Below are 14,570 nucleotides of genomic sequence, written 5' to 3'. Positions count from 1 at the left end.
GTTGTGTACAAAATGTTACATAGAGACAAACTTTGGCATCCTGTTTCTACTCTGTACTGGCTCCAATAGGAAAATATGCAATAATAAACAGCCTAAATCTTTGTTTTAGCTTTCAAGTTTGATATTTTAGTGTTTCAAATGCTCTGGATGCCGTTCAAGAGATGGAATACAGGATGCTGAAACATGCCACACACAACGCTCGTCTCACTGTAGACCCCTCCTGTAAGAATCGTGGCATAATCTCCAAAATGATACCCTTCTACATCAAGGGCACACAGGATCGCTGCTGGGCTGCGTTGACTTGTAACACACATAACACCATAGTTAAAAGAGACCTGCTCCATTCCATTTTTTCAATTAGATTTTTTTTTACGAGTCAGAAAAAAACTGACTAAAAGTGCGTTTAAAAATGGAATGGTATTAGAAGGTAAGATATAACCACAAAAAAATTCAACTGTGGATTGCATGGTAAAGGTTTGCAATTAATGCTAGATTTTAGTTTGTCATGTCATAGTTAGCTGTTGAAATATGTACATATGTGGCAATGAGGACAAAATAAGTCACAAATCAACAGCCAAACAATGCGGGTTCATTCAATTTACTCCTAATTGAATATAAAGTAAATGTTCTTATATTGAATGAATGAACTTATTTGCCAAACCTCAGCACCAGCAACCCACAATCATCTAAACAATAAAAACAGAGCAATATATACTAAAAGTATACTGTTGAGTTATACAACCCAGTTAAAAAGAGAAGAGGCCAAAACTACGGGCTCAAATTTTTTTTAGAAGTCTAGACAATATAATAAAGTGAGCAGGGATACAGATGCCTAGATGCAAAAAAAAAAAAAAAAAAAAAGGGGGGGGGGGGGGGGGGGAGCTTTGATAGCAAGCAAAATGCCTATCTATTGGAGAACAAAAATGCCCCTTCTCTTTTATAAATGAATTTATACTTCAAATAAAAACCTAGACAAAGAGACTAAAAATACCTACTTGTTATTTTGAATGTTTTAAGTAAGCATGTAAAGTCAGTCTATGGTATTTAAAAATCCTAGTTCAACATCGGGTGGTAACAATGTATATTTCTGTGGCTTAATCTTGCACATAAACTATAATGTTTTTGTTTCATCCATATAGTTGTGTATCTTCCATAAGAATTCGTTTTGCTATCATCCTTGTCTAGGTCTTGAGCAGGACAGGATGGGAGAGTGAGAGGGAATATGACTGGTGGTCTCAGAAAAGTGAGGTGTTCAGTCCTTTCTTGACAGCCCTGGCTGAGGGCGGCCACACGTCACTGGTAAGGCCATACAGGCCGGGGCACCGTAACAGGTGTGGCACAAAAGCATTTGCCAGAGGGTGTTCAGAGGGTGACGACTCAAGGGTGCGCTGGTGTCCTCTTTTCCCAGATGGCCTCTTAGTAAGGCCAGAGCCTCAAAGATATTTCCCAAAAAATGCGGAGGATGCTACTCAAATGTTAATGTCCCTCACGTCTGTAGGGGTGCAGGACAGGTCCACATCCTCATCTACCCTTTTTGTTTCTGTGGAGACATTGTGTTGCTGTGCCTGTCTCAGACTAGACTCAAGCAGAGACTCAATCTGTTCCTGACACGACCTCAGGCAGTCCTGTGAGGAGAGAGAGATACTGTCAGCATAATGAAGCAAAATATCTGAAAGACAATAGTAGCAAAAGGGTTTGTGACAAATAGTCAATGCAAGCATATGTGTGGTGCAATGTAAAGGCCTGGGGAGCTGTGTTTGACGTACCGGGTCACTCCTGATGACTTGGGACAGAAAGTTGGTTAGGTTCTGAGATGACAGTGCACCGTCTTTGCTCTTTAGGTACAGCCCCTGGACCGCTGCTGCCACACTGCCCGCTGCGATCATGGAGGGAGGGTTGGCGATGAATTTGACATCTACAGGGAAGACAAAAGAAAGAGACAGTAAGTACTTATGTCGTAAAGCAAAACATCTGAAACAGATCATTGACTAAATAGTACACCTGAGCTTTCAATAGGATTAATGTGGAGGTTATGTGAGGGAGGCCATTCTAGGCTGTGGCATAATGATGTAGGGGACAATGGATATCCTGTTGCTCCTTTCCACTCACAATATCCTGAATGTGCATTATTTCATGACCAGCCACTGACAGGACACCGGTGCGCATGCACACACTTCCAAAAACAATAAATCTAGCTCATGGACAAAATAGAACAGGTACAAAAGAACTTCCAGCACACGCATTCAATGGGTACACCACTTAAAACTTTTTCCAAGAAGGAAATACCACTCTCCTTCCTACCCATTTCCCTCATAAATGATAGTTTTAATCCCCACTGAGCTGATCTCCTCTAAAGAGGTTAGCACCCCACTTCCTACTCCAAGTGCATGAAAGGTGACCATGAATCTAGAGTGGACAGTGTCCATCCCCCAACTGACTGCCATGCATGCAGTAGATATATTTTCACAAATAAATGCATCAACAGCACAACCTTTTCATTTCCACAATAGCCCTAAAACATACCCCAGTGACAACAGATTCAAAATCTATTGAGCAAACCCTGACTTTGGGGAGAAACAACAAAGCAATGTGAGAAGCAAACCCATAATCACATAAAACTGATCTGGAGAAAAAGAGATCACTGACTCCATTCCAGTATCTCCTCTACTTGTCCACACTACACAGTGACTGAGACACCCTCCATAAAACATGTTAGGCCTTGTACACTCAAACATTCCTGCACCAGAGCCCACACCCCCAACCATTTACATTGACCATTGGCCACCTGGGTCCTTCAAGGAGGAAGAGTTATCCTGGCAAGTGGAGAAAAAAATGCAGACAAAATCTAACACATATATTAACCATTGGTCCTTGAAAAAGTGGTTATGGAGCATTGACAGGAAACTGGTGGTTCATATGTGGGCCTACCTGTTGCACAGAGAGCCACGAATGTCTGGGCATGCTTGCGCAGAATCTGCTTCGTGTTCTGATGGACTGGTAGCTTGGAGAGGAAATGGTCTATGAAATCGTGAGGTGTTACTGATGCTAGATCCCATTTCAACTTGTTTAGAGTCAGTAGTTCCATTTGCTACAACAACAAAAAAGACAGACGTGCGCAATGAGACAATCGAACTTCACAAGTGGCTTCACATAATTTGTTCTACATTTTACGTTATCCACTAGAGGGAGATGTCGCCCTCGTCATGTCATTGCGCTACACTGGCCTAACCGCTTTAGGCTACATTTTTAAATGTTTAAGAAACCAAACGTTCTGTAAAATTAACACAACAAAAATGATGCAATAATGATTTAGATCCAGTCAAAGAGAAACAAAGACAAGTAGTATGCCTATAGGCCTACAAACTGGATGCATTGTAGTAGGCTAACCATAGGCCTATATTATGGAAAACGGAAATGCTCACTACAATTGTCTGGCCGATATTAAATGGATTATAACTACAGCCATATACAGAGTGTCTATTAAGAAGATTGACATTGCTCATTTACCAATAGATCGCTGGGCCGGATGGAGTTGTCGGTGTAAATGCACAACTTCTCTGCAGTTAAAGGGACCGTTTCCTTCATCTTTGAGGCCAAAAACATACAAGTAGCTCCCAGGAGTTGTAATCTGGTTTTATTTGTGAGCTCCACAGACAAAAATCTATCCAAGTAGTTCATAGCCAGGGGAAAAACCTCCTCCTCGCATTTCTGTTCCTCGCAGACCTAGAAGTGAAAACAGCAATTTAGCCTATAGCCTCAAATTACAGTAGCCTATAATACAGGCCTATAAGTGCATTCAGGTCGATTGTATATACCAATAAATAGGCCTGTCCACAAGTGAAAACAAAATACTGTAATGACAACGCAACACATTTTTTTAAATTATACTTCTATTCCTTAAGGCTGTTCTTAAAACAATAGCTATGGCCTAATTATAGGCTACAGGTGGCGCAGAGTAGGCTATAGTCTGCCGATGCAATGAACATAAAATCATGCATTTCGAAAAGCTGAAAGTGGCTTAGGCCTAATTAAAACGGAAATTGAAATAGTTGAGAATTTAGGCTGTTTTCAGTCGCTTCTTGGAAAGACACAAAGGTGGCGTCAATGCAACTTTCCCCTTAAATTTCTAGTTCGTCATCTTTTCAAAAAATAATAAAAAATATGTAAAAATTGTCCCGGTTTGTCAAATTAGCATGTAAATGATCCTTATGGTATACCTTATCGGATAGCTTAATGAAATGTCGAATTTTCATAGTAAACATATGAAAACAATTGAATTTACAAGTCAACGCTCTTTCTCGTGGAGCGTGCGACATTTAGATCTTGTGCTGACTCACAATTTCTGAAATTAATAATAAATGTATGTCGACATAAGACTCGATCTCTAACTACATGTAAATGTTGATTAATCGATATAGTATCATAACCGACCATTTAAAATGCATTCTTATTTACATTTTTTGTGAAAACGATCATGTCTCCAGAGCAACCTTCATAAACTGCAGCAACAGCAGCCTGATTAGTAAGCCGAAACAAAACTTTACGGTTTTATATAATCATTTTTCGCTATCCATGCGACAGGATTACACATGCATACCCAAGATATACTTTTCGACTTGCTGATTCAGTTACTGTCATAGCTGACATTATTAAATATTTTTAATTATATTAAAAACCTACGCATACGACAACAAAGATGGCGCATAATACTGGCAAGAGTAAGACTGCATACGTGTACATTGCTATTAATTTGGGGGGGGAAATTACATCTAAATACAAAATTACATTAAATAAGTCTCCGACAAAAGAAAATAATCGAGCAGCTACATTGCAAGTGTTGTAATTACTGAACACACACGATACCTGCGAAATAGCCTAATAGGCTACAACCGTGTGCCAAATCTATTTTAGCCTACTTGGACAACCGTACACTAATGAAACATTAGCCTAATACATGTCAGTATGTTTACATAATATAAACGATCATGCTTGTGAAGAATAAAATGTACGAAGCATAAAACGACCAATACAATACATTGCGTCCAAAGGGCATGGTTAGTGTTTGGACAAACTTTTCAGCAATACATTTAGACATCATAAATATACACACCTCTAACATCCATGTAGCCACAATTTTCCTCATTTTAGGTATTATTTCTTTCTGGACACACTTGAAGTAATTCGGAGACGGAAGGTAATTTTCCTCTGCTTTGAGCATTGTCTGTAGAACTCGGTCATTTAGTAAGTTGGCGTCTTGGTAAGCCCTTCTGATGGTTTCCACTTCACAACACAGCAGCTGGTGTTCCATATCTTTTGCGGTAGTAGCTTGCGTTTTCTGGGCTGAATAAATAATCAAAAGATGTGCTTCTTGTTAGGAGTGAGTGAGGCTCCGTGGATGCTGCTTGCTGTTCCTACAATGTAGCCCTCTGAGAGCTCCAACGCTTCACGCTTCTAGACAAAACTCTCCTTCAGAGGGCTATGCGATGACGTTAACTGTTGTTAAGGAGGAGATCAAAGCAACAGCGAGTCTGAGAGAGCCGAGCTAAGGAGTCTATAGCGAGAGGAGGATGACTCTAAAGAACTACCCCTCTAAAGTTCCAAGTCCTTCCAATCGCTGCTGAACCACTCCTATAGGTATGGAAATGGGATGTCCCAGTATTCTGGGTGGCGTAGCCTATACAGCCGAGGGGAGTCAGGAGGGGGTGAAGAGAACGGACGCTGAGTGGTGGGGGTTTGAGGGAGGTGGGATGTAAAGGCTAGTGTCGGTATAGAGACGTTGGTTATGCAGAGATTAATGTGAAATGGTTCGATTTTGATAGGGGGCGGTATAGACACATTCATGAAACTTTCCTGTTAGAAAAAGCCATCTCAGAGAATAGCCCCGGCTTCTCTTCTCGTCACCCAGTCGAACATGAGGTGAGCACATGGGCAAGGTTCTACCACACAAAGACATTTAACAGTGGGACATGTATTTTTTAAGTCACTTTAACATAATCATTATACAGCAATTCATATACTTGTTCAGATTGCAGGCATATTCAATAGACCTATGCATCACAAAACCTGTAAAAAGCAACTATCAGAGCCCTTGTGTAAGGCAGGCTATTTAATATTTCAAGAGTAAAACACGATGTGCAAAGACGTTTACGTTAAAGCCTAACCTAATAATAATAGCGTTATAAACATCTCTAATTTAGACAAAGTAGCTTGTTAACAATATTGATTTCAGGTTTCAGTTTAATTTTATGTCATTAAACACGGTACAACAAAAGTGCACTAGCTCACTTTACAATACATTCAATGAGCTTTATAGGCATGGGAAACATATGTTTACATTGCCAAATCAAGTGAAATGGATAAACAAAAGTGAAATAAACAATAAAAAATGTACAGTAAATATTACACTCTCACACAAGTTCTCTCTCTCTCTGACTAGGGAGGAGACCGAAATGAGTCTTAACCAATAGGAGGAATTGCTGTTACCAGGCAGAAGACGTTCAAGCACTTATGGGAGTGTTGAAATGTTGTATTCAAATTAAAGTTATCGATAATCATGTGATTGGTTAACATGTCATTGGCTGTAGGCCAAATAAAAACATGTTGAACGTTGTGTTATATAACATTAGAACAATAACAAAACAAGTTTGAACAGAATGGTATGTTCTTTTACCTTTAGAACAGTTGCAAGTCATGGGAGTGGAATATCAATATTTTTGTTGTGTGAAAGAGGATCTAAATAAGGGATCAATGCTGTGAATAGTCGAAATCTGATTTATCACACTTTTTCGAGTCGCAATAACGTTTAATCTCACAGTCGTTACAATAGGAATATGAGTTTTTCGCATTCTTAACATTCCTCTCCACAGGTTATTGAATAGCTACCGTAAAACTACCAAAATAAGTTTTCTTTTTGTCAAGACTTGCTATTGTTGACGAATGTGGGTGCCTCTTTAACCTTGACTCTTTCACTTTTACAAGTTTTTAAACAAAACTTATTTTCAATAAAAAACGATTTTTATCATTAACTCATATGGCCTATAAAGAAGGCCTACTATTCTTATCACCCAAGTTGCACATTATTGCACTCTTTTCAACTTTTTTCATACTTTTTGAACATTATGCAAACCATGTGCCAAAATCCCTACATATTTTGACCAGGGGCTTCAGCTAAATGTAGGGTATGGCAAAGTTACAGTGGGGGATTTCCTACCACAGCCATCTTCCACCTCTGCACTGTTTTGAGAGAAAAGTCATGCTGTTCCCTGCAGCTGTGTCAATCCACTCTCCATAGATGGGTTGGCTGACAAAGTCACAAAATAATGCGCACACATGGATAGGGCCAGAAGCCCTGCTTTGTTATGATTTCTGAATGGTCAGATAGCTAGCAACAATGACAAGAAGCTGCCATGTGGGGAATTGTAGGTGTCTCATTTCAGCTAGTTTTATCTTGTTCTTGATCGCTGTATCCAATTGTCATACTTGAGTAAATGTAAAGATACTGTAATAGAAAATGACTCAAGTAAAAGTCACCCAGTAAAATGCTACTTGAGTAAAAGTATAAAGTATTTGGTTTTAAATATACTTAAGTACCAAAAGTAAAAGTATAAATCATTTAGAATTCCTTATATTAAGCAAACCAGATGGCATCATTTGATTGTTTTTTAAGGGGGCACACTCCAACAGTGGTTAAAGAATTGGGCCAGTAACCGAAAGGTTGCTGGATCAAATCCCTGAGCTGACAAGGTAAAATCTCTGTCATTCTGCCCCTGAACAAGGCAGTTAACCCACTGTTCCCCAGTAAATAAAAATGTGTTCTTAACTGACTTGCCTAGTTACATACTTTTTTATTTATTATTATTATTTTAATACAAGCAAGTGTGTTTAGTGAGTCTGCCAGATCAGAGGCAGTAGGAATGGCTAGGGATGTTCTCTTGATAAGTCCATAAACATTCAAAATGTAACAAGTACTTTTGGGTGTCAAGGGAAATGTATGGAGTAAAATGTACATTATTTTCTTAAGGAATGTAGTGAAGTAAAAGTTGTCAAAAATATGAATAGTAAAGTACAGATACCCCCCCCCCCCAAAAAAAACTACTTAAGTAGTACTTTAATGGGCCTGATGGGTATCCTACGAAGCAAGCTAGATCTACTCAGGGTTTTCTAAAGCTAACCAGCTTCAGTTAGCTTCACATTCCAGCTCAGGCTTCGTCAGTACTATGATGGTGGATATTGCTCATCCACCTGCCACTAACTCTAGCAGGCTTGTAACTGCACATGCATGTCACAAATGGCTAGTCAAACGACAAACTCTTCATTGAGACAATGCTGAAACATAAATCCATGGACTAGTCAGTGCCACTAAATGACTTAAATGTAAATGATATAAAATAGGCTTTTAGAATTGCCTTTTATTTTATTACTTATCGTTAATGCCGACTTCAGTGTGCTTTGTTGTGCTTATCAATGCACAACCACCAGCACATTTTTTTTCACTCCTATCGATAAAATAATTGTATTAAGTCATACTGTGTGTGACATTACACGTTTTTAACACACCAAAAAAACATTGAATTAATCAAATATTTAATCAGTTAGCCGTTAGTTAGCCTGCTCCGGAGCAAGTTAGTTCTGAAGGATTCATAGCCATAGAAATGTACCTTGGCTAACGGTGAGCCACTTTCGTACGACCGGTTATCCCGAGTTGAACTCAGAGTTGACCAAAGTTAGCTTGCTTACTCCTTAAAACTGCTTCGTAGGATACCCCTCTGGTATTGTTTTGCGGTGTTTTGAATGATTTCATGTCAATGCTAATATGGCAAAAAAAATTGCGAGCTAGCTAACCAACAACTGTAAAGATGCATTTGAGGGACAGAAAGTGCTCATTGTGCAAATGTATTTATGTTTTCAATAAACATTTGGAGACTAAATATACACTGAACAAAAATATAAATGCAACATGCAACAATTTCAAATATTTTACTGAGTTACAGTTTATATAAGAAAATCAATCAATTGAAATAAATTCATAAAATCTATGGATTTCACATGACTGGGAATACAGTTATGCATCTGTTGGTCACAGATACCTTAAAAAAAGGTAGGGACGTGGATCAGAAAATCAGTCAGTATCTGGTGTGACCATCATTTGCCTCAAGCCGTGTGACACATCTCCTTCTCATAGAGTTGATAAGGCTGTTGATTGTGGAATGTTGTCCCACTCCTCTTCAATGGCTGTGCAAAGTGGCTGAATATTTGTGGGAACTGGAACACACTGTCGTACACATTGGCCCAGAGCATCCCAAACATGCTCAATGGGTGACAAGTCTGGTCAGTATACAGACCATGGAAGAACTGGGAGATTTTCAGCTTCCAGGAATTGTTTACAGATCCTTGCGACATGGGGAAGTGCATTATCTTGCTGAAACATGAGGTGATGAATGGCACGACAATGGGCCTCAGGATCTCATCATGGTATCACTGTGCATTGAAATTGCCATCGATAAAATGCAATTGTGTTTGTTGTCCTTAGCTTATGCCTGCCCATACCATAACCCCACCACCACCATGGGGCACTCTGTTCACAACGTTGACATCAGCAAACCGCTCGCCCACACAACGCCATACACGTTGTCTGCCATCTGCCTGGTACAGTTGAAACTGGGATTCATCCGTGAAGAGCACACTTCTCCAGCGTGCCAGTGGCCATCGAAAGTGAGCATTTGCCCACGGAAGTCGGTTAGGTCAAGGCCCTGACCAGAACTGCAGTCAGGTCAAGGCCCTGGTGAGAACGACAAGCATGCAGATGAGCTTCCCTGAGATGGTTTCTGACAGTTTGTGCAGAAATTATTCATTTGTGCAAACCCACAGTTTCATCAGCTGTCTGGGTGGTTGGTTTCAGACGATCCCGCAGGTGAAGACATCGGCTGTGGAGGTCCTGGGCTAGTGTGCTTACACGTGGTCTGCGGTTGAGAGGCCGGTTGGACGTACTGCCAAATTCTCTAAAATGACATTGGAGGCAGCTTATGGTAGAGAAATGAACAATTCCCTGGCAACAGCTCTGGTGGACATTCCTGCAGACAGCATGCCAATTGCACACTCCGCCAAAACTTGAGACATCTATGGAATTGTGTTGTGTGACAAAACTGCACATTTTAGAGTAGCCTTTTATTGTCCCCACCACAAGGTGTGTAATGATGATCATGCTGTTTAATCAGCTTCTTGATATGCCACACCTGTCAGGTGGATGGATTATCTTGACAAAGGAGAAATGCACACTAACAGGGATGTAAACAAATGTGTGCACAAAATTTGAGAGAAATAAGCTGCGTTGCTGCATATCCCAAAACAAATAGCTGCCTAATGAGAGGATTACAGGTTGTCAATCACTTAACATAACGCCCACCTGACCACCATCTCCCAGCCACTGCCTCCTCCCACTTCTCTTTGCCTTTGATGATTGCTCTACGTTGATACTTGTCAAGCCCACATTTTTTGTGCATATGGAACATTTCTGGGATCTTTTATTTCAGCTCATGAAACTTGGGACCAACACTTTACATGTTGCGTTTATATTTTTGTTCAGTGTAGTTAACATGTTGTGAATAATCTCTCCATAGTTGTGCACGCGTCGGTTATCTTGCTAAACTACCAACCCATCTATAATACAGCCTGCCCGTCAGCTCTGAGCTGTCCGCATGGTCCTAAAGCCAGCCTGTTAAACTGCATTTGCATTTTAATCGGGATTGGAAGGAGTTTAGTTTTAATTGTTGGTGTTGAACTGGGGTATACTCTACCATACCCAATTGACACTGATTTTCAGTGACTTCTATAACAACTCAATGTGTTAGTTGCACACAGAGAGCCTATTGTATGTTGCATGTAAACTAAAGGTATATTATTTTAAAAGTTGTACAAAGGTCAGTCTACTACATGATCCCTGTACTGATTAAAGTGAGAACTCTATATAATCAATTGCAATTCAGATACAACTCAGTTAGGAAGGACGCCTGTATCTTTGTAGTGACTGGGTGTATTGATACGCCATCCAAAACCAAATGAATAACTTCACAGCGCTCAAAGGGATATTCAGCATCTGCTTTTTTAAATGTTTACACATTTACCAATCGGTGCCCTTCTTTGCGAGACATTGAAAAACCTTTGGTCTTTGTGGTTGAATCTGTACTTGAAATTCACTACTTGATTGAGGGTCCCTACAGCTTATTAGTATGTACAGAGATGGGGTAGTCATTCAAAAATAATGTTAGCCACTATTATTGAACACAGAATGAGTCCATGTGATTTGTTAAAGCACATTTTTACTCCTGAACTTATTTAGACTTGCCATAATAAAGGGGTTGAATACTTATTGACTCAATACATTTAAGCTTTTTGTTTGTTATTTTTTTTAAATTCTACAAACAAAATTCAATTTTGACATTATGTGGTATTGTGTGTAGATCAGTAACACAACATATCAATTTAATCCATTATAAATTCAGGCTGTAACACAATAAAATGTGGAAAAAGTAAAGGGGTGTGAATACATTTTACTACCACATAAATACACAGGTATTTGAGACACTTATTGTACAATGGGACCCATCATTGGCAAGTTTTGGATTCATAAATGATAATGACATCCATAAGCAAATCTAGTTAATTCCTTCTGCAGCTGCAGCACACACTACCACTCCTTCCGTTCTTTGTTAGCGTGATCTCACACTGGTTGACATGCATACTTCATTTTCACATGTCAGAGCTGTGGTAGATTATGGCATGGCCCTTCTGTTGGTTTAATGATTCATGAACACTAGGAATTCACTCCTTTCTCATTCTATGTGATAGCAAAGCTACAATTATGTGCCTCTCCCCTTCTGAAAGAAAGCAATGCCATTTTTATAGCCGTAGCAGTGAGATGATCTGTAGTCTGTTGAAAGAGTTCTGCTTTATTAGTAACAATCAGTATGAGTGCAGTTCTGTGTTAGTGGAGGGTGGGTGGTATTATCTACTGTATATAGCTAGTACTGTATGTTGTATTGTGTTTATGTTAATATATGAAGTATATGTGTGTTTTAAAGAGTACATGCTCACTGTCTGAATGGACCTCAGTTATTTATCAGAGAGGGAGAGAGAGAGAGAACACAGAGCAATTCTCTAGGAATTAGAATGCTGCTCTATAGTTGAGGGTGGCCTGGCTGTGTGTCCCGGGGCCCTGCTCCTGTTGCAACTCCCTCCCACAGGTGTGCAGTAAATCAGCTGTAGGCCGGGTGACGAGTGCTGGTGTCTTGCCTCCAACCTGTGTTGCTGCATATCCCAAAACAAATAGCTGCCTAATGAGAGGATTACAGGTTGTCAATCACTTAACATAATGTCCACCTGACCACCTCCCACCATCTCCCAGCCACTGCCTCCTCCCACTTCTCTTTGTCTTTAAGGATTTCTCCATGTTGACACTCGTCAACCCCCCCACTGTCTCCACTCCGCCATGGACTCAGATGCATTGAGTTCACTTTCTTTCCTCAGCGGGTGTCACCCTATGCTAATACAGGGTCATCCCTTCAAACGTCCTTGACCTATAGAGGTTAACGACCTAAGGGTGGGGCAACATTTTCAGTATCGCCTATGGATTGTGAAATGTGCTTCGGTAAACTTCTGCAAAAGTTTGCTGGTCATGACGTTTCAGTTTTAGTAATGTGGTTTAAAGTGTAGCAGTGTGTGTCTATTGTACATTACCGAGCGAGATTCCTGCCCAGTTGATAATTGCACACATATTGAGCTGTGAAAATGGAAGACTTTACACTAATAGGCTACTGTTAGTTAAAGGCTCTGTTGTGTGAATTAGTGTAGATGGTTTATTTCCATTGATGGATCAACTATCTGTGCCTTGCTCTTTAGTGAGTAATAGTTTAGTATGGGGACCTGGTACTACGGAGTTCAGAACCAGCTGGTCCATGGAAGTCCATGCCGCTCCATGGAAGTCCAGGCCGCTCCTTCATTAGAGGGGCTGGTCCTATGTTGCGACGTCGCTGAAAGTATAAATTGTGGCCCTTGGAAACAGACCACCTCAGGGACCCCCTGATGCCACAATAAATCACAGACCTATAATGGAAAGCCAACTACACAAGGAGTGCTAAAGTACTGTGTAACAGGTATCAAAGATTAATGGGCAGCATTCTCAGTCTATGGGCTATGGCAGTGCCCGACCCCACGACCCCTGCTGTAAATCAAAAGAACAGCTCTGAAGTCTGCACAAAAACAAAACCTGAATGGGGAATCTGAATATCTTCCACATAACACTGTTAATAAGTGAAAGCTCAATTTAAAGAGGTCATAAAAAATCATTTGTCATAAATTGGGTCTGGTTAGGAGAACTTTTGCCACCATCATTATAAACTAAACACAAGTTTTGTATGTTGATGGTGATCTGGTTTGGCTGCCACAGAGCTAAGCCACCATGTTTAGTTAAGTACTTGTTAGATATTACTGTACTGTTGGAGCTAGGAACACAAGCATTTCGCTACACCCGCAATAACATCTGCTAAATATGTGTATGCGACCAATAACATTTGATTTGATTTGTACATACATCTCTCTTTCTTTCTCACTCTCCACTCTCCACTGTTTTTTCACTTACACATAATTTTTTAACATACATGGCCCCTCAATTATTGAAATAACATTTATTCAACACAAATGACATCATCACTTTTGCATGCAATTAGACAATGAGACTCACAAGATTGATCCTCATCTTGAGGGGCCCAACACTCCCCCACACCACTGTCTCTGTGATCCATCTCCACCACTCCCAAAGACACTCTCTCCTCAAAGCCACCTTTTATTTGGCTTATGGTGATCAAGATTAATTTGGTGCCAAATGAAGTCAAAAGAATTCCCAACTCACTGCCAGTGGAGGCCAAACCCTAAGCAGGCCCCTTTCTTTCTGCAGAGATTAATGGAGATGTGGCAGATTTCTCTCTCTCTCTCTCTCTCTCTCTCTCTCTCTCTCTCTCTCTCTCTCTCTCTCTCTCTCTCTCTCTCTCTCTCTCTCTCTCTCTCTCTCTCTCTCTCTCTCTCTCTCTCTCTCTCTGTCTCTCTGTCTCTCTGTCTGTTTGTTTGTGTAAGGAGGCCTATAGCCCTTGTCAGGTCAGATGTTTCCCATCCATATCTCTACAACTCAAAGACAAAAAGAGTAAAACTCAAATGTTTGGTTAGACATCAAACTCACTGAGTAGGTGGGACACTGGCTTTGCCTGGATCTATCTGACTGACCAATAATAGTACATGGATTACTGATGGGACTACCATAGTAAGAATTACAGTTCTGCAAAGTGCTGTTTCTCAGAAGTGTGGTTGCTTGAATGGTTCAATGAGTTTTGAGATGCTCTGACTCCATGCATCAGACTGAGAAAGACAGGAATCTCTGTTCTCGACCAGGGGCTCTGGCAAAAAGGCCACAGGGAACACATTTGATAGTCAGTAGGTCCATTCATACAGAGCATGGTTGACACCAGAAGTATCTCCGCGTTCAAGGGTCAGAGGAAGCCTGCGTGCCTGACATTTATGTTGGC

At 40.4% G+C, this 14,570-nt stretch overlaps 1 protein-coding gene and 1 long non-coding RNA gene across 2 annotated transcripts; one reads left to right on the top strand and one right to left on the bottom strand.

Moving 5' to 3' along the window:
• Positions 1-1,163: 1,163 nt before the first annotated feature.
• On the bottom strand, positions 1,164-5,711 carry LOC139563356 (G1/S-specific cyclin-D1-like). Its single transcript, XM_071382009.1, has 5 exons — positions 5,111-5,711; positions 3,508-3,723; positions 2,929-3,088; positions 1,767-1,915; positions 1,164-1,625 (listed from the first exon to the last, which is right to left on the bottom strand). The coding sequence occupies exons 1-5, from the start codon at positions 5,306-5,308 to the stop codon at positions 1,470-1,472; spliced, it is 879 nt and encodes a 292-aa protein (XP_071238110.1). The 5' UTR covers positions 5,309-5,711; the 3' UTR covers positions 1,164-1,469.
• Positions 1,840-6,551, top strand: LOC139563357 (uncharacterized). Its single transcript, XR_011672541.1, has 2 exons — positions 1,840-1,942; positions 6,437-6,551. It is a non-coding gene; the product is annotated as an uncharacterized lncRNA (long non-coding RNA).
• The last annotated feature ends 8,019 nt before the right edge of the window (positions 6,552-14,570 follow it).

The sequence above is a fragment of the Salvelinus alpinus genome, chromosome 33 (genome assembly GCF_045679555.1).
Source record: "Salvelinus alpinus chromosome 33, SLU_Salpinus.1, whole genome shotgun sequence".
Lineage (NCBI taxonomy): Eukaryota > Metazoa > Chordata > Actinopteri > Salmoniformes > Salmonidae > Salvelinus > Salvelinus alpinus.
This window is presented reverse-complemented; position numbering and strand designations above follow the sequence as displayed.

Excerpts from the sequence above, each read along its gene's own strand:
- LOC139563356 (XM_071382009.1), bottom strand. The coding sequence starts at position 5,308 with ATGGAACACCAGCTGCTGTGTTGTGAAGTGGAAACCATCAGAAGGGCT. Across the intron at positions 3,089-3,507 it reads TCCGGCCCAGCGATCTATTG|CAAATGGAACTACTGACTCT; the intron begins GTAAATGAGCAA and ends TTGTTGTTGTAG. Across the intron at positions 1,916-2,928 it reads CGTGGCTCTCTGTGCAACAG|ATGTCAAATTCATCGCCAAC; the intron begins GTAGGCCCACAT and ends TCTTCCCTGTAG.